Consider the following 27898-nt stretch of genomic DNA (forward strand, 5'->3'; position numbering starts at 1 on the left):
TAATAAATTATAATATTTGAAAGCAAATAAAAATATTTTTAAATTGATAATTTTCAATAAATTTTAATATGAATTGCTGTTCTTCCGCGCACTTGTTCATTTTGAATGTCGACACAAACTAAATACAACACTGCTGTTTTGTCAATCACACCCCGCGACTATGAAATAACCTAGCGTCAAATGAAAAAATCAAAAATTTTTGATTTTCATCAACGTGTAGCCGACAACAAATGCGTGTGTCACGAAGCCACCCGACTGCACTAACACACACAAAATTCAGTCAATCTGGTTGTAAATCGCAGGAGGCTCTAAGTTGGCGGCCGCCGTAGTGTGAAGGTAGCGTTTGTCCGCCTACCACACCGAAGATCCTGGGTTCACGTCAATGGCAAAGCAACATCAAAATTTTAGAAACACGTTTTTTTCAATAAGAAGAACATTTTTATAAGCAGGGTCGCCCCTCGGAAGTGTTTGGCAAGCATTATGAGTGTATTTCTACCACTCTGCTTTGCAGGTGACGTTCGGAGTTGGCATAAAACAAGTAGGCCCCGTAACACCAATTTGTACGTAAAAATTAGAAAGAGCACGACAAGCATCATCAAGGTACTAGCCCGACCATCTCGGGAAGGATTTTGTGTGACCACATGAAACCTTCAAGGCCATACCGACCTCCCTCCCCCTAGATCCATGAGGAACTTAGGGTCGCCAAAGCCTCGGCTGTTAAAGAAACAGGATTTGTCACGGGGAGATGAGGTTACAAATTGGGTTGGAGAAGCTATATATTGCGCTGGCGGCACCTTGAAAGGGTTGCGCTACACAACCCCTTGAATAAATTTGGGGTAAAAGTCTAGAATAGGTCGACTGCTAATACACGTCCATAAATATCGAGTGGCGGAAAAGAAAAATTGTATCTCTGTCCGGTGATATTTGTAGTTGAAGTTGGCGCCGCCAACGTAGAAAGGTGTTTCGTGCAGAAATACTATGGATCCCATCCCCGGATTCGGAGGGACCGACGCGTAATTTTTCGTTAATATCTTTTGAACGAGCTAAAATTTTTATTTTCCGGTTTTTGGTTTTTCGCTATATCCATAACCTAAAAATAGCCGTGTCTTTTAACACGCGCGTATACGTTTCGTTTGCGCGTGTAAAAAAACGCGTATCTTCGCTTAGATAATGCTTAGGAGACCCATCTAGCGGCTGTGGTTAAACAACTAGCTACAGCAACAGGGTGTACCGAAAAACGGAGACGCAACGCTCTGATGGCCATAGGGTTTAACATATAGCTGAATCAGTTGCGATGAATTGTGGACACACATAGAATACATAGAATTAGTGTAGAGGGTGAAACAGAGACACATATTTCAGTTACATCTGCGTATAATGCGCATTGAAATTTAGTAGTTGCAAATTTGTTGGCGGAAAAATATTTTCTTTTTATTTTTTTATTAATTTATAACCGAATTTTAACAAAAATGTAAGTAAAACTTGTTAAGAAACGTAGAAGCCTTGATGATGATTGTTTTTATATGTTTCCAGGTCAAAAACAACATGTCGATGTCGAAGTCCTTGGACGTATTTGCCCCGCAAAAGTATCTAACACATACTTTAAAGCATCCTTGTTAAGTCGAACGTTTTTTTTTTGAACCTTAATAAGAAAATAAGTCATTAAACTTTACCAATTTTAAGTTCAATTTCTTACAATTCGTCACTCATCTCAAATGTATTACACAAATCTCGCAATATATGCCTTTCCATTCTCGCCTGGCAATTTTCATATGCGTTGCTTTCCAACTCCATAAATAATACCGCGGCTATTGATTCCATTATAATAGACAGCTATAATTTGTGTCTATTCGTTGGGTCCAGTTATATGCCAAAGCAAGCTGCCGGCGTAGAGGAAGGTGAAGCGAAAACGTAAACAATCCTTGCGGAAAGAATAAATAAACCTTTATAAACTACTTTAGGCCAGTGCAATGAAATTAGCATCCTTAAAATTCAGAAAATGTCAACTATATTCGTGCAGGAATCCGTTTTAACAAAACTTGGTGGCCACGGCAGGGAATTGGCCAAAAGAACGACAAAACACACTTACAATTATGATAGCACTTCACTCAAAAAAATATAACACTGCGGCAATATATTCTATTGCTTTTTTTTGTACAAAATGGCGTGGATAATAAAATATAAACGTTTTTCAGTGTTTTTTACAAATTTTCTTTAATTTATTTTGTTCCAATGTTCACACATTCCGTACCGACAGCTGATTTCGAAAAATCATTTGCTCTTCCTCTTCTCTTTAAGATTCCGTCGTAATGCAGAATACCAAACTTCGATTGAAGCGGAGCGTAGAACGGGAACGTAATCGAAATGCAGAATAGGGGTGAATATAAAGTTTAAGCGTAAACGGATATACGCGTGTTAAAAAACACGGCTAATATATTTGAGTTGATGAATTTAAGAGCCTCCTACGATTTACAACCAGATTGACTGAATTTTGTGTGTATTAGTGCAGTCGGGTGGCTTCGTGACACACGTATTTGTTGTCGGCTACACGTTGATGAAAATCCAAAATTTTAATTTTTTCATTTGACGCTAGCTTATTTGATAGTCGCGGGGTGTGATTGACAAAACAGCAGTGTTGTATTTAGTTTGTGTCGACATTCAAAATGAACAAGTGCGCGGAAGAACAGCAATTCATATTAAAATTTATTGAAAATTATCAATGTTTACCAGCTTTATGGAATGTAAAGCTTTTATTATTATTTAATAAAATTTTTATAAATTTTTTTTTATTATTTAATAAAACTGCTGTAGTTGCAAGTAAAAAAAGTCATCATTCGATGACGACATATTCACGACCGAACGCTGCGGTTTCTCAATGCAAATGTTGATTGATGGCTTTTTATTTGATAGTCGCGGGGCAAGCGTCAAATACCCGACACGCACACATACAAAAATTCAGTCAATCTGGTTGTAAATGGCAGGGGCTCTAATAACTTTTTGTAGATTTTATTCATTGTTTTGGATACATTTTGACTAAGAGAGTTAGTTTTTGTGGAATATGTTTGTAATTTTTTGCGTTTTCTTTATTTTTATGAAATTTTCACGATTTTTAGGTTAAGGCACCATTAATCGATTAAATTGGAGATGGCTATGGACACGACTTTGGCGTTAGGGTTAAGGAAGTTTAATTTGGCCTTTAAACGATTACATTGATTTCCATAAGGTTGGTCGATCAGCTGTTTTATCTGGATATGGTTAAGTCAGCATTAACTGTCCCTTAAAGGGCTAATTAAACTTCCTTAACCCTAACGCCATAGTCGGAACCATACCCATATCCATAACCATCTCCAATGTGATCGATTAATGGTGCCTTAACCTAAAATTCGTGAAAATTTCATAAAAATGAAGAAAACGCAAAAAATTACAGACATCTTCCACAAAAAATAAGTCTCTTAGTCATAACGTATCCAAAACAATGAATAAAATCTACAAAAAGTTATTAAATTCACCAACTCAAATATTTTTAGGGTAATTCTATATGGAGCATTAGCAGTGTCATGCTAGCGTATAGAACTACCATTTTTAGGTTATGGATAGGGCGTGAAACCAAAAACCAATTGGTTGGCTGCGGTATGGTTATGGCGTTAGCGTTATGATATGGCACCATTAATCGATTACATTGATTTCCATAAGGTAGGTTCGATCAGCTGTTTTATCTGGTTATGGTTTTATGGTTATAAGTCACCATTAATTGGCCCTTTACCCTTACACCATAGTCGTGACCATACCCATATCCATAACCATGTCCAATGTGATCGACTAATGGTGCCTTAACCTAAAAATCGTGAAAATTCATAAAAATGAAGAAAACGCAAACAATTACAAACATATTTCACAAAAAATAAGTCTCTTATTCATAACGTATCCAAAACAATGAATAAAATCTACAGAGTTATTAAATTCACCAACTCAAATATTTTTAGGATATGGATATGGCGAGAAACCAAAAGCCAATTGGTTGGCTATGGTATGGTTATGGCGTTAGCGTTATGGTATGACACCAATAAACGATTACATTGATTTCCATAAGGTTGGTTCGATCAGCTGTTTTATCTGGTTATGGTTATAACACCATTATTTGTCCCTTTGTGAACAAGCAGCGTTAAAACAAACCGGCCGAATGGAGAGCAGCTGTTTGAATGACATAACACAGTTGATAAAATCAAAATATGGCTGCTCGAAGATTCTTATCGGTGTTAACTAAGCAAAATATACAATTATTGTCCAATAATGTTAAGGTACGCTACTTTTCTGATAATAATTATTAAACTAATGCTTAAAGAATATTATTTACATTAAGTGCTTGCCACCTTTTACTGCATTCCGACAATCTAGTTATCGGTCATCCCAACCTGTCGGATCTCTTGAGGAATATCCTGATGTAGAAATTGTATATAATGCTCCAGAATGGAAATATGTAGAACGTTTGCTACCACATAAGACAGTACCAAAACCGATTGAAAAACCGGAATTTCCCTCAGGCTGGAAGCCGGCAACTGCAGATGGACCAGAGCTTAAATATTTTGTTGCGCGTACTAAAAACCACATGATACCTGTTTATTTACGTAAAACTTTTCGCGGTCAACGGCGCGTCACGATAGTGCGGCGCATACAGGGCGACTTATGGGAATTAGAAAAGGAACTACGTGCTGTTGTGGAGAAAGCACGAGATGGTAGATTGTGTGCGAGCCGGATAAATGAAATGAGTGGTCAAATACATTTTCATGGAGATTATGTGGATGATATTCGGGAATACTTGAAAGAGAAAGGCTTCTAAGGTTCAACTATGTTTTTTATCAACAATATTATGTATATAGATGCATTTTAAATAAAAAGAACCGTTATATTAACATGGATTTTAAATTGAATTATCGGCTTAAATTATATTTTAAGCTACAGTTTACTTAATATCTACTGGTTGGCCACATCCCTTAATTGTGGTAACCTAAATTGTTCTAATGAAAATTGTTCTAAAAATTGCATTGCACCACCAGAAGGTATTTTACATATCAAGATACCGCAAAGTGAATGGAAAAATCTTGTACTGGTTATTATAAACATTTTAATAAAGTTCTTAGTGGCATTTTCAAGTCTTACACTTATATTTGTGGCGACGATTTAATTCATACATTTATTTTTTAATTATGCATAAGCTTAGTGCATTAGTAGCAATCAATTCATTTAAACTAAGAGAAGAGAAAATTTAGCAAAGAATATTTTGCAAAAATCACACTCGTTCTATCCTGAGAAAATACACTAGATTTGATTTCGAAAATAGTGTACCTGCCTATTTTTTTTAAATCAATTTTCATTCACTGTCCTTAATTTCGTATCTAAAGTTATTTAAGCCTAGTATATTTCAGTTCGTTACTATCATGAGACTACGGCGGTAGCGACTGCTGTAGCTGCTGATCGTTTAAGTGCTTTTCGTATTGTCGTCCAATCCTCCATAATATCTTCTTCACGCAGCATATATACAATGTAGGGACCGGTAACCGTAACAGCTTTTTTTCTTCCAGGTCCGCGTACTTTGCTTGCTCTTCTATCTACAGCCCAATCAGACCAAGAGATGTCGACATTATGACGATCTTCTTCCAGACGTCTTATTTTTTCCATGATATCCTCCTCCATTTGATCAAGTAATAGCTTCTTTTCACTCTGTAAAGAAAGAAAATATAAATGTGGTTTTTTAGGGTGCAAGCCCAGACCTGCAGATTTTTTTTGAACATAATAAATGATTCATGTTGTCAAACTTAATACATATATTGTTGTGATTATTGGAAATTTGTTAGGACTATTCAACAATAACAAAGTTGGGGGTTCGAAGTCCTTTGTGGTATACGAGTCCAGTATAATTCGCCTTGTTTCCGGAGCTGCTTCTTCCATTTGTATAGTACGAACTAGCCATAGTAGTCTCTGGGCTTTCATTAATTGCACTAAGTTCATATCTATGTAAAGCTTATAAACATAGCTCATAATTATATTGAATGGAAAGAACGCAAAGAAAGTTTAATTTTTCATACAACTTCTTGGAAAAATTTAATTCAAAGACTTCTGGCCCGGTCATATTTGCAACTGTTGTTGTTGCTGTAGCAGTGCTTCGCCCCATCCAATAGGTGCGACCGATCACAAATTGTTATCAATGTCCTCAAACGGGAGTCCCAGGAAATTTGCTGTTTCAACAGGGGGGGGGGGGGGGGGGGACTTGGTGTCATGTGGGGGCACATTAAAAGCAGGACATACTTTTTGTACGTCGGGGTTGATTCTGGATAGGTAAGAGTTTAACCTGTTACAGTATCCAGATCGAAGTTGAGCTAGAGTGACTCTCGTTTCCCTAGGGAGACTGCTTTCCTCCTCTGCTAGTTTTGGGTATTGTTCTTTGAGTACAGGATTCATTGGACAATTCTTGGCATAGAGGTTCGACGCCTGTTTGTGGAGTTCACTGAGGACCAGCTTGTGTTTTTTAGCTTCAAACGGCTGTGCTCTCAAATGCCGTATTTCCTCATAATGCTTACGGAGATTAATCCCTAAGTCCCTATTTTTGTTGCAGCAGTGACCTTAACCGTCCTGTTCATGAATAATTTTTCTTCTTAGTTCGCATGGCTGGGTACCCGGGTACAACAAAGCAGTTCATACGTGAGAACTACTAGTGGTACCTGGGTATCCTAGCCATGAGAACTAGTAATAAAAAAACTAATTTATTAAAAAAATCATCTATGAAATTATATTTGAAAAAATTGTCCCTCCTTTTTGTAGACAACTTATTCCCATAGGATGCCACAAAATTTTAACTCGTTTCTATTTGTAAAAATGGTTTTTGAATATACAAAAGGTACCCGGGTAGCCATCTATGAACAGGACGGTTAAGCCCCTGGGCGGTATAGACTCATCAATGAGATGTCTGTTGGGATGCCCAGGTTTCTGGGTATTAAACAGGAACTGTTTGGTTAGCATTTCATTTCTCCCCTAATGGGGAGTATTCTCGTCTCATTATGTAGATGGTGTCGGAGACGCGTAGCATGCAATCGGCTGCCCAATTGCTTTGTAAGTGGTAATGAGCGCTTCTTTATCTTTACCCCAAGTACTGCCAGCAAGAGATTTGAGGATTATTGCGGCTCTGGATTTTCGGTACAATTGCGGCTGCATGCTCACCAAAATGTAGATCCTGATCAAACGTGCCATCGACGTGGATATTAAAATGGTCGACATTTGGGACGTTCATGTTGTAAATAAGGTCGCCGATGATTTAGTCGGTCATGTCAGGCTTCGCGAGGCGAAAAAACTGGAGAGATCAGGGAGGTTGCCGTTTATTTTGTTGCAAAGCTTATTGATCTGTGGGCCTGGGCCTGTAGCCATTATTGTTTAGTTTAGTTAGTTTCTTCTTTATTTAGCTTTTTTTTTGCTATTTAAAAAAAAAATAATTTCAGGTACAATTTACTTACTAGATAGTAATTTGCTTATTAGGAATTGTGAGCTAAAATACTGCTCTAACATAATCTATTAGCAGTCTTTTAAATACATTAATGATTCTTTCATTTTTGATATTACTTGGTAATTCATTAAATAGTTTTAGGCCTTTATACATTAAAATATGTTGTGCCTTATTAGACTTATAAAAGTTAATTCTAAAATGTTGTTGTTGTTGTAGCAGTGCTTCGCCCCACCTAACAGCCGCGACCGATCACAAATTGTCATCAATATCCTCTAACGGGAGTCCAAGGAAACTTGCTGTTTCAACAGGGGTGGACCATAATGAAAGGGGTGTTAGAGGCGTTGGTTCCACATTACAATTAAAGAGATGGTTGGTGTCATGTGGGGACACATTGCAAGCGGGGCATAAATTTTGTACGTCGGGGTTGATTCTGGATAGGTAAGAGTTTAACCTGTTACAGTATCCAGAACGAAGTTGAGCCAGAAGGACTCGCGTTTCCCTGGGGAGTATGCGTTCCTCTTCCGCAAGTTTTGGGTACTGTTTCCGGAGTACTGGATTCACCCGGCAATTCCCGGCATAAAGGTCCGACGCCTGTTTGTGGAGTTCACCAAGGACATGCTTGTGTTTTTTTGCTTCATACGGCTGAGTTCTCAGGTGTCATATTTCCTCAAAATGCTTACGGAGATGACTCCTTAGGCCCCTAGACGGTGCTGGCTCATCAATCAGATGTCTGTTGGGATGCCCAAGTTTCTGGGTATTCAACAGGAACTGTTTGGTTAGCATCTCATTTCTCTCCCTGATGGGGAGTATTCTCGCCTCATTATGTAGATGGTGTTATGGGGACATAAGAAGACAGCCCGTGGCGGTTATGAGCGCAGTATTTTGGCAGGCCTGTAGCTTCTTCCAGTGGGTAGTTCTTATGTTTGGCGACCATATAGGGGACGCGTAGCATGCAAACGGCTGGCCAATTGCTTTGTATGTGGTAACGAGCGTTTTGTTTGTCTTTTACCCAAGTACTGCCAGCAAGGGATTTGAGGATTTTATTACGGCTCTGGATTTTCGGAACAATTGCGGCTGCGTGCTCACCAAAATGTAGATCCTGATCAAACGTCACACCCAAGATTTTGGGGTGTAGGACAGTCGGTAGCGTAGTGCCATTGACGTGGATGTTCAAAATGGTCGACATTTGGGACGTCCATGTTGTAAATAAGGTAGCTGAGGATTTAGTCGGTGATAATGCCAGGTTTCGCGAGGGAGGGGAGATCAGGGAGGTAGCCGTTTATTCTGTTGCAAAGCTCATCGATTTGTGGGCCTGGGCCTGTGGCCATTATTGTGCAGTCATCGGCGTAGGAAACGATAGTAACTCCTTCTGGTGGCGAAGGTAGCTTAGATATGTAGAAATTAAAAAAAGTGGAGATAGGACACCACCCTGTGGTACCCCTTGTTTAATTCTTCTTGGTTTTGATGTTTCATTTCTAAATTGTACTGATGCCTGCCGACCACCCAGATAATTTGCGGTCCACCTCTTAAGACATGGTGGAAGGGTAGACCCTTCCAGGTCTTGCAGTAACGTGCCATGGTTGACCGTATCAAAAGCGTTTGATAGGTCTAGCGCAACGAGTACTGTTCTATGGTGGGGGTTTTGATTTAAACCGCAATTTATTTGGGTGTTGATGGCATTTAGCGCGGTGGTGGTGCTATGGAGTTTTCTGAATCCATGCTGATGACAAGCTAGCAGCAAATTTGCTTTGAAGTAGGGGAGCAAAATGGCTTGAAGCGTCTTGGCTACTGGCGATAGGAGAGATATCGGGCGATACGACTCTCCTATGTTAGCTGGTTTCCCAGGCTTTAGTAGCGGGACCACCTTGGCCATTTTCCATTTTTCGGGTATGACAAAGGTGGAAAGAGACAGGTGAAGACATGTGCTAAATATTTGAAACCCTCTTTCCCTAGGCTTTTAAGCATCGGCATGGCTATGCCGTCTGGGCAGACTGCTTTGGATGGTTTAGCATGACCGATGGCATCCTCAACCTCTTTGGCGGTGATGGTAATTGGTGACGCGCTGAATTTATGTTTATGTGCGTGTCTGTTGGCCCTCCGTCTATCTTTGCCGACCCTAGAATGCATTATATATTGTCGGCAGAAAGCGCTAGCGCATTTTTTCGCATCCGACAGCACTTTATCGCCAAAGGCGATGGAAACTTTGTCATTGTGTCTAGACGGATTCGATAGGGACTTTACGGTGGACCAAAGTTTACCTACACCGGCAGAGAGGGTACAACCGCTAATGTGCTCCTCCCATTTCGCCTGCTTGTGTTCATCCACAAGCAATCTGATGCGTTGGTTTATATCCGTTATTTGGGGGTCGCCGGGATCGAGCTGTCTTATAAGGTCACGTTCTCTCACCAAATTTGAGGCCTCCGCCGGGAAGTTGGGCCGAATTTCGGGAATTCTACCGATGGGAATGAAACGTGCCGAGGCGGATTCAATGACCTTGCGGAAAGCACGCTCCCCTTGGCGGGCATCAGTCTGTGTCAGTTCTGTGACGATGAAGTGGCGGTACGCTCGAGCGAAATAAGTATAGGCAGGTGGTTGGATCCCAATGTTACCATTGGCTACCAGTTGACGCAGTTTACGAGTTCTGCGCTCACTATTGAAATATCCGGCGAACTGTGACAGCTTCCTTCCATACGTGTGGGGCGCCTCCGTTTATTGTGCAGAACGTCGTTTCTTCTATTTGATCCACCAACATCTCACCCCTACTGTCCGCCCGCAAGTTTGAATGTCATAGATCGTGATGGGCATTGAAATCGCCTAAGATAATGCGATTGTTGCCAGTGAGTAAGGCGCTGATATTAGGGCGGTCTCCACTGGGGCAACAGGTGGCAGGAGGGATGTAGATGTTGATGATTTCTAGGTTTGCATCGCCTGACCGGACAGATAAGCCTTGACGTTCTAAGACACTGTCCCTGCGGTCGATGCCGGGATCAAATATATGATATTGAACAGAGTGGTGTATGATAAACGCGAGGCTGCCTCCATTTCCGCTCTCGCGATCTTTTCTGTGGACATAATACCCAGAACAGGTCTGCAGTGCAGATCTTGCTGTGAGTTTAGTCGCTTGAATCGCAGCAATGCGGATGTTGTGCCGCTTCATGAAATCGACTATCTCCGTGATCTTCCCAGTTAATCCATTACAGTTTAACTGCAGAAGTCTGAAGTGCATACGGGGAGACGTTGCCACTCTGGGAATAAGTGACGGGTGACTACGCCGGGGTTGTGGAAGGCTAGGACGCAACTGCTGTTGTGGCCCTGGGACTGGACGTCCTTGGGTAAGCATTGGGGTACCCGGTGTATTTGGGTATGCGGACTGGCAACATGGCGCAATGAAACTCGTCGAGGGGTTGCCGTCGCGGAGACCAGAACATCTAAGAAAGTGGCACCATGGAAGGAGCTGCATTGGGCGGATGTCGCAAACATATATATTCTGTACTGGCAAACGGTGCAAAGGGGGTTGGGATTAAGAGCCGGAAAAGAGGGGGGGGAGACGGGGCAGGGGCTGATGCTCGGCATTGTTCCCGACTCTACTACGGAGACTGTAGCTATGAGTGGGAGCAGCCGTAAGAGTTGGTGGCGCCGTGGGGCGCGAGCAACAGCGGGTACTTGTTGTGGCTTGCTGAGCAGCGGGGCTGCTGGAAGGTAGTGGGGGGGGGGGGGGGGCGCCAAGACGCAAACTACGGGACGTCCTAGGGCGTGAACAGCAAGGAGCCACAAAAGATTTAAAGAAGTTACGTGGATGTCTGGTTTTGAGATCTAGCCCAGAACAACCCTTACACGAGACACTGACAAGAGTATGACCGTCCTAAAAAGATTCTTTTCCGGCAGATGCAGCAAAACCATTTCTCAGGACCGGGGTCAGGAGACGGACCCGGATTGGGTTCGATACCTTCCCCGAGCAAGAGAATATGGAGCAGTCCCGCTGCAAGGAGCTGCTGGGAGGATGACAATTTGTGGAAGGGACGCAACAAATTAAATGGGGTTACGCTGAAATGTCAGTCCTTTGTCGGGAAAAATTCCGAGTCGCTCCGGTACATAGAACCGACGGCCTTGGGAAGCGATTAATTCTAAAATCATTTTTGTTCCCTAAACTGTAGGGTTGCACATCCCCAACATACACACTTTGGTTTGTTAAATACTTTGGTAGCAGATTATACTTCATTTTAAATACAATGTTAATGTTAAGCCATTTCAGGGTATCGAGCATGTGTGAGGTTGGTGTCAATATATTACAAAGAAGAATACACCGCATTCCCTTATTCTGCAATTTTTGTAGTCTGCTTTTCATTTGGTTGGATCCAAGGAACAGTATAGTTGAGCAATATTCAAAATGTGGCTTTATCATGACATTATTATATATCTTTAGGGCACTATTTACAGGCGCATTCTCTGGAAAAATCCAATTTTTTTTTGAAATGCTGCAAACATAATCTATATGCTTGTCGAAATTTAATTTTTCATCGATGATAATGCCTAAATACTTAATTTCATCAACTTTGTAGATTATTTCACAATTAACTGTAAGCTCATGAGCTCGATTCGAACCTTGAATGAATTAACTTTAATGTTTTCATTTGACTCGCCATTGATTGTTATTGCCTTTGTTTTATTCACATAAAGTTTTAGTTTACATATAGTTTACAGACTATCATTCAGCCGCGCAATACATTCCTGACTAGAACTTCCGGTCATATATAGTAATGTATCATCTGCAAATTGACAAATTTGTACACCATCCTGTAATATATTTTCCATATCGTTTATGCATATTAAAAATAGTAGCGTGCCAAGTACTGCGCCTTGAGGTATGCCTAACATTATTCTTGCTGGATCTGATACACTTTCCGATACTTTAGTGCACTGACATCTGTTACTTAAGTAACTTTGAAACCACCGGTATTCGGCTCCCTTAATTCCGTACTGCCTCATTTTTTCTAACAAAATTCCTCTATCATTTGATTCAAATGCTCGCTTGAAATCCAAGAAAACAGCCACTATACATTTCCCGTTGTCTATTTCTGACTTCCAGTATGAAATTACTAGATTTATTGCCGACACACAGATATGACGTTGTCGGAATCCCGATTGCTTTTCCGATATTAGCCGATTATTCTCCATGTAGCCTTCTAATTGTTTATGCACCACTTTTTCAAGTATTTTACTTGCGGTCATTAACATATTGATGGGACGAAACTCTTCAGGATTTAGCGCGTTTTTAACTTTTGCTACTGGTACCACCATTGAAGTTTTCCATTTTTTTGGAAATTCTCCCAGTTCGAACGACGCATTAATAATTTCAAGGAGGATTGGGCCAGCACATCAAATTCACATAGTATTATTTTTGGGGATATCAAGTTATAGTCTTTCTTGTTATTCATTGCTTTGTGTATACTCTTGAGCTCATTTAATTCTAATTTCTTAAATTTAAATTGTTTATCACAAGGCTTTACGTTGTTTATATATGTCACATTGGGTATATTTCTATTCAGCTCTTCAACAAATTCTATAAAAAATTTATTCAGTTCGTTAGCGATTTCCAACGGGTTTTTTATCTCTATGGATTTCACCATAATTTTGCTAATTTCTGTCCTCTCTTCGTTCAGGATAAATTGTTTTATTGTTCTCCACATCGTCTTTTGCTCATTCGATGCATCAACCCTCTTCGAAATGTAACTGTTTCGCGCATTTCAAGTTCTTTGGAATACCTATTTCTGTACTGTTTATAGTCCTGCCACTCTGCCTGGGAGTTGCTTCATTTTGCTGATTTATATAATTCAATTTTATTTTTTTCATTTGGAGCAGATTAGCACCAAACCACCCATCAAAGTTTCTTTTTTGTGTAACCGTTCTAGGCGTAATAATTTTTTTGATAGGATCCTTTATTTTTTCACTGAAAATGTTCACAGATCCGGTAAATTATGTACATATGTCAATTTTCGAAAATTTTGACTTTGCTATTTCTTCAGCAAATAGAATATTGTCAAAGCGGAACTTTTTTGATGTATGTATATTGGAACGATTTTCCGTCATCCCTTGTCAAATTTGGTTTTGAGACAAACCGGTTTCGGCGTTGTGCCATCATCAGTGTCGATTTCGAACCGGTTTGTCTCAAAACCAAATTTGACAAGGGATGACGGAAAATCGTTCCAATATACATCATTTATCCACCCTGTCGGAAAATCAACCAAACAAGATAAGTCGGAACTTTTTTATTACTTTCACGAGCTTATTGCATTTTTCCTGCCTTATTTTTATAATAATTTTAATGGACTGATTTTATTTATTTATTTATTTTTTTTTTATTTATTTATTTGTTAGTCTACAAATTTTACAATTAATCAGACTAAATATGAATGAATGAATGAATATAAATGCGGATTACAGTGTAAAATTAACAAGCATACATAGTGAGCAAAATTATATTATAAAATATGTATATATATATATTATTGAATCAGTTGTCGGGATGGACTGTGATGCCGAGCAACGGAATTCATTATCAGTGCTGTCGGAATGGACGTGATTTCGAGCAGCTGATGTATATTTAACACACAATGAGTAGGGCTGTGACGTGTGGGAGGTTGGAAAGGACGTGATTCCAAGCCACCCGCCCAAAGTAACTATTGATTATTAGTGCTGTCGGAATGGACGTGATTTCGAGCAGCTGATGTATATTTAACACACAATGAGTAGGGCTGCGATGTGTGAGAGGTTGGAAAGGACGTGATTCCAAGCCACCCACCCAAAGTAACTAGAGCAGGTAACAGATTTAGTTTAACATGTGATTTTGAAACAGTTATCGAGTTCAAGGCAGTGAGTGTATATTTTTTTATACTGTAAAGTGTGTCGCAAGTATCAATATTATTGCAGTGATTATTGAAATCTTGACACAGACAACGAAGAGGTTCATGCATTTGAAAATTCGATCTACATGTATTTAAATATAACGGTTGGAAATACTGAGAGGGCCTAAAAGGGACATTAAACATCACCTCGCCAAGCAGAAATGGACTGTTTATCATCCCCCTTAATAGTTTTACCATAAATAAAACGCCAAGCATCTCCCTACGGCTCTGTAGTGAAGGCAGCTGTAAAAGTTTTAACCGGCTGCAATAGGGCGGTAGGTTCCTTGATGGATCCCAGGGCAAATGATTTAAAGCAAAGAGCAAAAATTGCTTCTGAACCGATTCCAATTTTTCGCTATGAACATGATAACGCGGGTTCCAGATAATGGAAGTATATTCCAATATAGGTCTTACTAACGATAAAAAAAAAGAGTTTTAGTGACATAGGGGTCATTGAATTCCTTTGACCACCTTTTTACGAAAGCCAAAGTGCCTCTAGCCCTATTCACACACGATTCGATATGTAATTTGAAGTCCAGTTTAGGGTCCATTATAACGCCAAGATCAGTAAAGTTTGTGACTTGCTTAATGGTATAATCGCCTATCATGTACTGATAGGTTTTAAAAGATTTCCTCGTACAACACATAAACTTGCACTTCGGTAAATTTAGTGACATGACGTTCACGACCACGTGAGTGATACCACGTTATCCAGATCCAATTGAAGAAGTGCCCTATCTTCAGGTGAGCGAATGGGCATAACCAGTTTGACATCGTCAGCGTACAGCAGCGGTATGCAGCGCTTCAAAACATTTGGGAGGTCATTAATGAAGAGCAGAAACAACACTGGACCAAGGTGACTGCCCTGTGGAACTCCGGAAGATACATAGATGAATTCAGACAAGCAATTGTTAAACACAACGGTTTGCTTTCTACCTACCAAGTACGAAGAGACCCATAGATGGCGTTAACCTTGGCGCTTCCCAAGGCAGTCGGTTCTATGTGCCGGAGCGACTCGGGATTTTTCCCGACCAAGGACTATCATTTCAGTGTGACCCCATCTAATTTGTTGCGTCCCTCCCACAAATTGTCATCCTCCCAGCAGCTCCTTGCAGCAGGACTGCTCCATATTGTCTTACTCCGGGAAGGCATCGAATCCGTCTCCTGACCCCGGTCCTGAGAAATGGTTTTGCTGTATCTGCCGGAAAAGAATCTTTTTAGGACGGTCATACTCTGTTCAGTGTGTCTCGTGTAAGGGATGGTTGCATCGGACAGGTTGTTCTGGGCTTGATCCCAAAACCCGACGTCCACGTAACTTTTATAAATCTTTTGTGGCTCCTTGCTGTTCACGCCCAAGGGAGTCCCGTAGTCTACGCCTAAGCGCCCCCCGCTACCTTCCAGCAGCCCCGCTGCTCAGCAAGCCACAACAAGTACCCGCTGCTGCTCTTTTCCAGCAGCAATCGTGTAGGTGAGGGAAACAGACTCTTAGTCCGTACATCCGTTTGCACCGTTTGCCAGTACAGAATATATATGTTTGCGACATCCGCCCAATGCAGCTCCTGCCTTGGGTGGTGCCACTTTCCTAGATGTTCTGGTCTCCGCGACGGCAACCCCCCGACGGGTTTCATTGCGCCATGTTGCCAGGTCGCAAACCCAAATCATCCGTGTACCCCAATGCTTGCCCAAGGACGCCCAGTCCCATGGCCACAACAGCAATTGCGTCCTGGCCTTCCACAACCCAGGCGTAGTCACCCGTCACTTACTCCCAGAGTGGCGGTGTCTACCCTTATGCACTTCAGAATTCTGCAGTTAAACTGTAATGGACTAACTGGGAAGATTACGGAGATAGTCGATTTCATGAAGCGGCACAACATAAGCATTGCTGCGATTCAAGAGACTAAACTCACAGCAAGATCTGCATTGCAGACCTGCTCTGGGTATAATGTCCACAGGAAAGACCGCGAGGGCGGAAATGGAGGCGGCCTCGCGTTTTATCATACACCACTCTGTGCAATATTATATATTTGATCCTGGCATCGACAGCAGGGACAATGTCTTAGAACGTCAAGGCCTATCTGTCCGGTCAGGCTATGCAAACCTAGAAATCATCAACATCTACATCCCTCCTGCCACCTGTTGCCCCAGTGGATACCGCCCTAATATCAGAGCCTTACTCACTGGCAACAATCGCATTATCTTAGGCGATTTCAATGCCCATCACGATCTATGGCACTCAAACTAGCGGGCGGACAGTAGGGGTGAGATGTTGGTGGATCTACGTTCTGCACAATAAACGGAGACGCTCCCACACGTATGGTAGGAAGCTGTCACAGTTTGCCAGATATCTCAATCGTGAGCGCAGAACTCGTAAATTGCGTCAACTGGCAGCCGATGGTAACATTGGCATCCGACAACTTGCCTATACTTATTTCGCTCGAGCGTACCGCCGACTTCATCGTCACCGAAAAATGCACTTTCATAAACTTCAATAAAGGAAAGTGGGAAGAGTATAAATCTTTTACAGACAACCGCTTTGATGCCTCCCTATCCCGACTGATGCCCGCCAAGGGGAGCGTGCCTTCCGTAAGGTTGAATCCGCCTCGGCATGTTTCATTCCCGCCGGGAGAATTTCCGAAATCCGGCCCACTTCCCGGCGGAGGCCGCAAACTTAGCGAGAGAACGTGACCTTATAAGACAGCTTGATCCAGGCGACCCCCAAATAAGGGATATAAACCAACGCATCAGATTGCTTGTGGACGAACACAAGCGGGCAAAATGGGAGGAGCACCTAAGAGGTTGTAACCTCTCTACCGGTGTGGGTAAACTTTGGTCCACCGTAAAGTCCCTATCGAATCCAACTAAGCACAAAGACAAAGTTTCCATCGCCTTTGGCGACAAAGTGCTGTCGGATGCGAAAAAATGCGCGAGCGCTTTCTGCCGACAATATATAACGATTCCTACGGTCGACAAAGATAGACGGAGAGCCAATAGACACGCACATAAACACAAATTCAACGCGTCACCAATCACCATCACCGCTAAAGAGGTTGAGGACGCCATTGGTCGCGCTAAACAATCCAAAGCAGTGGGCCCAGACGGCATAGCCATGCCGTTGCTAAAAAGCCTAGGGAAAGAGGGTTTCAAATATTTAGCGCATGTCTTCAACCTGTCTCTTTCCGCCTTTGTCATACCCGAGAAATGGAAAATGGCAAAGGTGGTCCCGCTACTAAAGCCTGGGAAACCAGCTAACATAGAAGTCGTATCGTCCGATATCTCTCCTATCGCCAGTAGCAATGACGCTTGAAGCCATTTTGCTCCCTTATTTCCAAGAAAATTTGCAGCTAGCCTCTCATCAGCATGGCTTCAGAAAACTCCATAGCCCAGGTCCAAAGATCGATGAGCTATGCAATAAAATAAACGGCTACCTCCCTGATTTCTCCAGTTTTTTCGCCTCGCGAAACCTGGCATTATCACTGACTAAATCTTCCGCGACCTTATTTACAACATGGACGTCCCACAAGTCGACCACTTTGAACATCCACGTCGATAGCACTACTCTACCGACTGTCCTACACCCCAAAATCTTGGGTGTGACGTTTGATCAGGATCCACATTTTGGTGAGCACGCAGCCGCAATTGTTCCGAGAATTCAGAGCCGTAACAAAATCTTCAAATCCCTCGCTGGCAGTACCTGGGGAAAAGATAAAGAAACGCTCATGACCACATACAAAGCAATTAGCTAGCCGATTACGTGCTACGCGTCACCCATATGGTCGCCAAGCCTAAAAATTACCCACTGGAAGAAGCTACAGTCCTGCCAAAATACTGCTCTCAGAATTGCCACGGGCTGTCTTTTTATGTCCCCAGAAAACCATCCGCATAATGAGGCGAGAATACTCCCCATCAAACAGAGAAATGAGATGCTGACCAAACAGTTCCTGTTGAATACCCAGAAACCTGAGCATCCCAACAGACATCTGATTGATGAACCAACACCGCCTAGGGGCTTAAGGAGTCATCTCCTTAAGCATTTTGAGGAAATACGGCACCTGAGAACCCAGCCGTATGAAGCGAAAAAACACAAGCAGGTCCTTGGTGAACTCCATAAACAGGCGTCGGACCTTTATGCCGGGAATTGCCCGGTGAATCCAGTACTTAAAGAAAAGTATCCAAAACTCGCGGAAGAGGAACGCATACTCCCCAGGGAAACGCGTGTCATTCTTGATCAACTTCGTTCTGGATACTGTAACAGGTTAAACTCTTACCTATCCAGAATCAACCCCGACATACAAAATGTATGCCCCGTTTGCAATGTGTTTCCACATGACACCAACCATCCCTTTAATTATAATGTGGAACCAACGCCTCTAACACCCCTTTCCTTATGGTCCATCCCTGTTGAAACGGCAAGTTTCCTTGGACTCCCGTTAGAGGATATTGATGACAATTTGTGATCGGTCGCGGCTGTTAGGTGGGGCGAAGCATTGCTACAACAACAACAACAACAACAACCTTGGCTTCGGCTTTTGAGATATTAGTCAAGGCGTAGGTAACGACAGTGACTCCTTCTAGTGGCGAAGGTAGCTTTGATATGTAGAAGTTAAACAAAAGTGGGGATAGGACACCACCCTGTTGCACCCCTTGTTTAATTCTTCTTGGTTTTGATGTTGCGTTCCTGAACTGCACCGATGCCTGCCGACCACCTAGATAATTTGTGGTCCACCTTTTAAGACTTGGGGAAGTGTGGAACCTTCCAGGTCTTGCAGTAACGTGCCATGGGTGACCGTATCAAAAAGCTTTTGACAGGCTTAACGCAACGAGTACTGTCCTATGATGGGGGTTTTAATTTAAACCGCAATTTATCTGGGTGCTAATGGCATTTAGCGTGGTGTTTGTGCTATGTAGGTTTCAAAAGCCGTGCTGATGATACACTAGTTGCACATTTTTTTAAAGTAGGGAAGCAGAATGGCTTCAAGTGTCTTCGCTACTGGCGATATAGGAGAGATATCGGGCGATAAGAATCTCGTATGTTAGCTGGTTTCCCAGGTTTTAGTAGCGGGACCACCTTGGCCATTTTCCATTTTTCGGGGATGACTAAGGTGGAAAGGGACAGGTTGAGGACATGTGCTAAATATTTGAAACTCTCTTTACCCTCGGCATGGCTATGCCATCTGGGCGCTTTCGATGGTTTAGCATGACCGATGGCATCCTTTGGCGGTGATGGTAATTGGGGACGCGCTGAATTTATGTTTATGTGCGCGTGTGTTGGCCCGCCGTTTAACTTTGTGAACCGTAGAATGCATTATATATTGTCGGCAAAAAGCGCTCAAGCATTTTTTCGCATCCGGCAGCACTTTATCGTCGTAGGCGATGCAAATTTTGTCATTGTGCTTAGACGGATTCGATATGGACTTTACAACACTGCCGTTTGATCCAGGCAAGCATAAGCAGGCCCTTAGCCAAATTCACAGAATCGGTTAACGCCTTTGTCAGGACGCGCCCGGTGAACCCCGTTATTAATATGCAATATCCCACCCTTGCAGAAGAAGAAATCACACTACCAAGGGAAACACGAGTCACCCTGGCCCAACTTCGTTCTGGATATTGTAACAGGTTAAACTCTTACTTGTCCAGAATCAACCCCGACATACAAAATATATGCCCCGCTTGCAAAATGTCCCAACATGACACCAACCATCTCTTTAACTGTAATGTGGAACCAACGCCTCTAACACCCCTTTTATTATGGTCCACCCCTGTTGAAACAGCCAGTTTCCTTGGACTTCCGTTAGAGGATCTTGATGACAATTTGTGAGGGGTCGTGCCCATTGAGTGGGGCGAAGCACTGTTAATACAACAACAACATAGGGTGTACCAAAGCTTTCCCACACCAGCAGAGAGGTTACAATACCCTAAATGTTCCTCCCATTTCGTCCGCTTGTGTTCATACACAAGCAATCTGATGCGTTGGTTTATATCCCTTATTTGGAGGTCGCCTGGATCGAGCTGCCTTATAAGGTCACGTTCTCTCGATAAATTTGCGGCCTCCGCCAGAAAATGAGGCCGGATTTCGGGAATAAAACGAGCCGAGGCCGATTCAATGACCTTGCGGAAAGCGCGCCCACTTGGCGAGCGTCAATGTGTTAGTTGCTACAACAAACTTTTTATGACAATAGCGGGAGAGGTGCCAGCTTCATAAGGCCAGGGGTTTCTGGGCTCTTTTCATTCCTCTCGCTAATAAATTTTCGCTTAATCTACTATTCAATTTTACCCGTCTCGTAGCACAGCAACTCTGTCATCTTTAGTAACCCTCCAACTATTTTACCAACTCGATGAATGTCAGCCGTTACTGTCTTTGGTCCTTAAAGATTTTGGAATTGCAATTGATGTTGATGCTTTGTCTTTATCGCTACAACATCCCTTGCCGGTTATAAACCAGATACCTTCGGGTAATAACCACCCATATGATACGCATTAGCTCATAGTGTCTTCGTATTTTCAGACCTATGCTTACCTCAAAGTGTTGTCCTGCAGCTTGCTCCTCAGACAAGAATTTGTGTTCAATATTGCCTAAACGATATTTACGTAATTTTTCGGCCACTTCTACACGGTTACGGAAGGCTTTGTCTAATTCTTTCAATGGTATTAAGTACTCTTCGGATCTCCCACTCCTAACATCTGCTATTTGTTGTTCGTTTTGTTTGTAACGCTCTTGATAGTATAGTTCACGTAGCTGATCAAATTGCAACTCAAGACTTGCTACAAAATGAATAAAAAAATTTTAAATGCACTTTCCGGATTCAACCATTTCAACGTACCAATATCCTCGACATATTCCGTTCTACGTCTTTCCATTTCAATGGCATCCATTTCTGATGAGTCATCTGACTCCATTTCATTGGCTTCTTCATCTGTAGAGTCTCGTCCCTGACTGGAATTGGAATGCTCAGACTCCGCCCCAGAAACATCGCCGTCGCTTGCATCACCCTCATTTTTTACAGGCATTTTGTTGGCACTAAATTGTTATCGGCACAGGCCAAAATAGAATTAGCTTATTTCTAAAGGATTGTTCCACTCAATGTAACCGTAGTTTTGTTAATTTTAGCTAAATTTACTCCTTTGCTATTTTTGTTAACTGACTACAGAATGTTTTGTTGTTATCAGACGTCAAATGTTCACAATGAATGGCACTAGGACTGATTACATTCACGACGGCGGTGTAGTCGCCACATCTGTCATATTATTTTTACATATTTTCTTAGGCAAGGTGCACACGAGGCTACGCGTCATAGACGCTGCAGGCGATATTTGTACGCTTTTATGCCGAACACATGTATCTGAATGGAGAGCTGCATACGAGGCGTCAGCTGCATGAAAGCGACAAAGCATGAAATTTTCGTGTAGCTATGCGTACAGCAATGTTGTTCGCTGAGCGTACGTACGCTTGAGAAAAAGGAAGAACAAGATGTTTGTTTACATTTTTTTGTATGCAACAGAGATGCACCTTAACGTTAAGCTAATCGTTTATCAAAAAATTTCCACCGTTTCCGTTGAAACACTTCGAAATATTATCGATAAAGAAATTATCAAGATAAATTGTATCTCGTTTTTAACCGAAACGAAAAGCTTTCGTTAACGTTAAAAACGTTAACAAAAACGTGATACTTTATGTTTGAATTGTGCTGGCAATGCTATAGCCATGGTGAAGCCGTAAGGTGGCAACAACGAGCGCACATACACACACAAACTCTATGTAATTTGTTTGTGTAATTCGTTGGTGGTAATGTCAAAAATACTCTGAGAAATGTTTGTACTGTCAAAATTCATGAGAAAAGTTGCAATCAGCTTGGCTAATGCTTTCACCTTTAATGACTCCGCCATCAATCAGCTTTGCCAGCATAGTTTGAAATTAATAATCAACATAAACGATTTGATTTCGTTTTGATATGGCAGAAAACGAAACGAAATCATTTCGTTAATTTGACGATCTTAACGTTAATAAACGAAACGAAATGACTTCGTTTCGTTTATTAACGTTGATTATCGTAACGAAATGATATCGTTTCGTTGGTTAAGCATGCCTGGTATGCAAATTTGTGTAATTAGTTAAAAAATGTTACTTTAGTTAATAAAAGTACGTGAAAGGTATATTACCAAAGCGAAAAAGAGTATTAAAAACCACAACAGCTTGGTTAGACATTGTTGAAGCGTTTAAAAGGCTAAAAAGTGTTGGAAATTAGAAATCACCCTTTTCTCTAGTCCGCAGTGGTGTAAAATAGCCTTTCATAATTTACAAAGGTACGGGGATGCAAACAATGTTTAATACCAATTTACTTTGGTTTCGGGGACGTATATAGCTGAAGAAATTTAAATTTTTATTTTTTTCAATAATTGTTTGCTTTTTGCAGCGACGCTCGAAAGTAGCTTCGTGCGCAGATCTTGAGGCGTAGAGAAATTGTAGCTATATGAAATATCTTGTACGCGTCTATGACGCGTAGCCTCGTGTGCACCTTGCTTTATGAGTATCGTTATTTTCGGCGCGACAGAGCAGCCCGACAATAGGGGGACTCATGATAGCATATAAACTTATAAGGTGTAAAATTATATCCATTTACACACGCGGTTATATGAACGCACCTAGTAATTACTCTTGATAAACTTGATTGTTTTTCAGCTGTATTATTTACAAAAAAAATTTTTTGATTGTTATACAAATTAAAAAATACCAAGATTAAGTGAAAAATCAAAACTAAAACGCCTTTACTTGCTGATGTTGGATATTTTTGATGAAAATGCCGTCTGTAATGTCTGCAAGGTTGCATTCCTTTGAGTTTACCGCGTTTACACAATGAAATGTGCGCGTAAATTTATACAAATTGTGTAAATGATTTTTCATACAAAATTTGACAGCTCGTGCGTAAACTAGATAAATTTATACGTTTACACACTTTATAAGGCATTTATACGGTTACATGAGTCCCCCTAATCAATCACGAAAGCCGTTGTAGCCAGATTAAACCCAATTCTATTTTTGGGAAGCGACAGTGAGTGGTTGCTGTAGTTATCCAGTTAAGTAAGATAGAAGTTGGTTTTATTTTAAATTATTTTATTATCAAAACTAACGTATGATTTCTAACACCACAAAAATAGAATAATTTTCAAACCAGAAAATTTTTGAAAAACAGAAAAATCAAAACTGAAAATTAAATATTTTTTTACATTTACAATAACAAAATTTTTAAGTAATAAATATTAAAGTAGAATAAATATAACTTAGTATAAACAATAAACAAATTGAATATAAGAACCCTACAGTACTCCTCAATTTGTTTATTGTTTATACTAAGTTATATTTATTCTACTTTAATATTTATTACTTAAAAAATTTGTTATTGTAAATGTAAAAAAATATTTAATTTTCACTTTTGATTTTTCTGTTTTTCAAAAATTTTGAAATTCAGCTTTGTATTGTGTATTGCATTAACCTCGAAAGCTCTAGATAGCGTATCTGCTACAACATTGGATTCTCCTTTAATGTATTGTATGTCATCAGTAAATTGTGCTATAAACTCCAAATGTCTCGTTTGTCTGGGACTCCGTTCTGTTTTTGAATTTAAAGCTGTAGTTAAAGGTTTGTGGTCCGTAAAAACTGTAAATTGTCGTCCTTCCAAAAGATATCGAAAATGTTTTATATTTAAATAAATTGCCAATAATTCCCTATCAAATGCGCTGTACTTAATTTCGGTTGGAGAAAGTTTTTTAGAAAAAAATGCAAGAGGTTCAATTTTGTTATTATACGTTTGTTGTATAACACCACCAATAGCCGTATTAGATGCATCTACTGTTAAAGATAATTTGGCATCTTTGTTAAAATGATTTAACAATATCGTAGATGCAAATTTATCCTTAATGCATTCAAAAGCTTCACTCGATATATCGTCCCATATTAAAGTTTTGTCACGTTTCTTACTTGTTCTGTTAATTAGATCATAAATTTTGTTCGTAAATTCTGCTAATTTTGGAATATATCTATGGTAATAGTTTACCATGCCTATAAATTTTTGGGCTTGCTTAACTGATTTCGGACGTTCGAAATTGCGAATAGCTGCTACTTTTTCGTCAGAAGGTCGAATACCTGTACCAGAAATATTATGTCCTAAAAAGTCTATATTTGATACGCCAAAAGTACATTTACTTGGTTTAATGTTTAAACCGTACTCTGAAAGGCGTTGAAAAAGTATACGCAAATGTTTTAAATGTTGTTCTTCGTCTTTACTTGCAATAAGTAAGTCGTCGATATAAGAATATACAAAATCTAAGTCACTGACTGTTTCGTTAATGAATCTTTGGAAAGTTTGTGCAGAATTTCTAAGTCCGAAGGGCATTCGCATGAATTCAAACATACCGAAAGGAGTTGTAATCGCAGTTTTATAAATGTCTTCTTCAGCCATAGGAATTTGGTGATATGCTCTAAGTCTAATTTCGAAAATATATTTTTATTACGAAGATTCATATTAAAATCTTGTATGTGTGGTAAAGGATAACGATCCGGCACAGTTACAATATTTAATCTCCTAAATCACCGCAAGGACGCCAGTCATTCAACTCTTTTTTAGGTACTAAGTGAAGTGGAGATGCTACTGAAGAATTTGAAGGTCGACAAATGCCTGTTTTAACTAAAAAATCAAATTCCGTTTTAGCGACTTTGTATTTTATCGGATCTAAGCGTTTGGGCTTAGAAAATGGAAGACTACCTTCTGTTACAAGTCGATGTACTGTTGTATGTTTAACAGGTTTCGTATAATCTGGTTCTGCAAAAAGTGATGGAAACTCTCTTAATAATTTCGTAAATTTATTATCAACCGCAAATAACTTTGGTAAAGGAATGTCACAAAAAGAAGAAATGGTATTGACCGAAAGATTTGTTAAGGGATCCACTAATCGCTTATGTTTCATATTAATAAGGAGACCATATTTACAAAGAAAGTCTGCTCCAATTATTGGCTTAGCTATATCCGCTATCAAAAATGTAAAGGGAAATTCACGTCTTAAACCTAAATTAACGTTTAAAAGCCTTTTCCCATATGTGGAAATTGTTGAACCATTAGCTGCTGTAAGAACTATATCTGTACGTTTCGTATGTGGAAATTTACACAATGGTAACACTGAAATTTCTGCTCCACTATCGATCAAAAAATGTAGTTTATTATCTTTATCAAAAATGAACAAGCGACGAGTTGAAAATTCCAAATTACCGTTGTTCGTCGCTGCAACAACGGTTGAATTTAGTTTGTTGAATCTTTATTTTTATTATAAGAACACGGTTGTTCACAATTTCGGGCATTACTTCCAAACTTGTAGTGAAATCTACACAGCCAATTTGGATTATTACGCGAATTGGAACGACGTCTAAATGAATTTCTAAAATAATTTCTGGAATTCAACCGTGATCTAGATTGATTTTGATAAACTTGAGTTTTTATTTCAGATAATTCTAAAGAAAGTTTTTGAAAATTTTCAAACATCAAAGAAGTAGTTTTTACTAAATTTTCAACCACAGAATTTTGCGCTACTGAATTCGAAACCGCGTTAACCGAATATACTTCATTTTTATTTATGACTTCCCAAATATTATCAGCGAGTTTTGTCAATTCATTTATATTAGTTGAATTGGAACTAGCTAAAATCGCACTTAAATTTTTGGGAAGTTTTCTTATCCAAATCTTTTTAAGAATATTTTCACCGAAATTTGAACCGGCAAGTAAAATCAATGATCGATCTCAGAATCACTAAAAATTGTATCTAGCTTTGAACTTTCACTTAATGAATGCCTTTCTATTAAGATTTTCTTAAGTTCAGAAAACTTATTAACTTGGGGGGGGGATTTTGAATAAAATCTAACACCGTTAAAATTACTTCCTGTGGAAGTGCGGTAATAATATGTTCATATTTTGTGTTTTCTTGCGTTATATTTTTAGTGCTAAATTGTGTTTCAGCATGTATAAACCACGCTTCTGGACAACTAGTCCAAAATTGTGGAAGTTTGACTGATGTTGCTGAAATTTCGTTTTGATTGTAATTATCATAGGGATTTGTATTACTTTGTTGGGTTGAAGGGTTATTTGATATATTTATTAATGAATCATTTGAATTATTAGAAAGTGTAGGTGCTTGTGTATTCTGTTGTGGTGAACGAAACATTTTATATATGTATATTGAATTAGTCAAAGAGGGAGTTTACAATTTAAATGTTTAGCCCTACAAATTAACTGGGTTAAAAGAAAGAACAAAACAAAAATAAATAAATAAAATTGTATCAAAAATTTCAATGATATGCAAATTGAACTTTCCTATTTACGCAAGACAAAGTATCTAAGGCACAATTTCAAATGATCTAATTATATATAGATTGGCAATTATCTCCGAAAATTCACTTAATTTTCAGACGACTGAATTTAAACCATATTTAAATGTCCACCACTGATTATTTAAATACGAATAGAACAACCCTGCCTTCTATTGGATTATCAAACCACCAAACTAATGCTAATGAACAAAATACACTATTTATGTGTGACGTCCACGGAAATATAAACGAAAAATAACGTATATTATGTTGATTTGTACATCACTGTATATGCAATAAAATAAAATGTCTTTATGACATATATACATATAAATAAGTTATAAAACCATCAATATATATACCATTACATTTGGTTTACAATGAATTCTCCACGTGTAATCAAATTTATTAATATTAATCACTCACTTTTTCGTCACCAGTATTTGTATATTACCCAACATTTTTCGGTTATCCTTCTATACACTGGTAATTCTTCAAAAATTGTCACAGTTCGTATGAAGCATTCAAATAAGTGTTGTTGTATTTACGGGTAGACACTTATTCATAGCTTTAGTATTGACGTTATTATTTAAATTTTGAGGATAATGAATTGTTAACAAAGTTGATTGTTGAGATAGATCAGATCTCCCTGGGATAAATAGTTGGCTTTAGTTCCGCTATTGGTGTAGTTGTTGTCCTGTCTGTTTTAATATAACCAACCCTTAGGAATAAGTGTGTTGATGGTGATGGCGTAAGTTGCAAGACACAATTTATTTGAAACTGCAAACAGAACTGCACACTTTCTCTTGTTTTTTTTTTTTAAATTCGATTCTGATGATAGTTTATTCTTATTTTGCCATTTAGTTTATTTACGCGACTTCTATGTTGTCCATTAGTGACCTCTTCATTTAGCTTGATTATGTGCAATTTTGGTGGTCTTACTGCTCGTCAATCTCGTATATGTTGGCAGAGATCGCCAATTGTAGTTATCCAGTTAAGTAAGATAGAAGTTGGTTTTATTTTAAATTATTTTATTATCAAAACTAACGTATGATTTCTAACACCACAAAAATAGAATAATTTTCAAACCAGAAAATTTTTGAAAAACAGAAAAATCAAAACTGAAAATTAAATATTTTTTTACATTTACAATAACAA

At 39.6% G+C, this 27898-nt stretch overlaps 2 protein-coding genes across 2 annotated transcripts; one reads left to right on the top strand and one right to left on the bottom strand.

Moving 5' to 3' along the window:
- The first annotated feature begins 4142 nt into the window (after positions 1-4142).
- mRpL49 (mitochondrial ribosomal protein L49) lies at positions 4143-4916 on the top strand. Its single transcript, XM_067781737.1, has 2 exons — positions 4143-4298; positions 4361-4916. The coding sequence occupies exons 1-2, from the start codon at positions 4230-4232 to the stop codon at positions 4835-4837; spliced, it is 546 nt and encodes a 181-aa protein (XP_067637838.1). The 5' UTR covers positions 4143-4229; the 3' UTR covers positions 4838-4916.
- Brms1 (breast cancer metastasis-suppressor 1-like protein) lies at positions 4831-21559 on the bottom strand. The gene is made up of 3 exons (XM_067781736.1): positions 21213-21559; positions 20909-21153; positions 4831-5718 (listed from the first exon to the last, which is right to left on the bottom strand). The coding sequence occupies exons 1-3, from the start codon at positions 21397-21399 to the stop codon at positions 5434-5436; spliced, it is 717 nt and encodes a 238-aa protein (XP_067637837.1). The 5' UTR covers positions 21400-21559; the 3' UTR covers positions 4831-5433.
- Between the last annotated feature and the right edge of the window lie 6339 nt (positions 21560-27898).

Source organism: Eurosta solidaginis, chromosome 4 (genome assembly GCF_040869045.1).
Source record: "Eurosta solidaginis isolate ZX-2024a chromosome 4, ASM4086904v1, whole genome shotgun sequence".
Taxonomy (NCBI): Eukaryota; Metazoa; Arthropoda; class Insecta; order Diptera; family Tephritidae; genus Eurosta; species Eurosta solidaginis.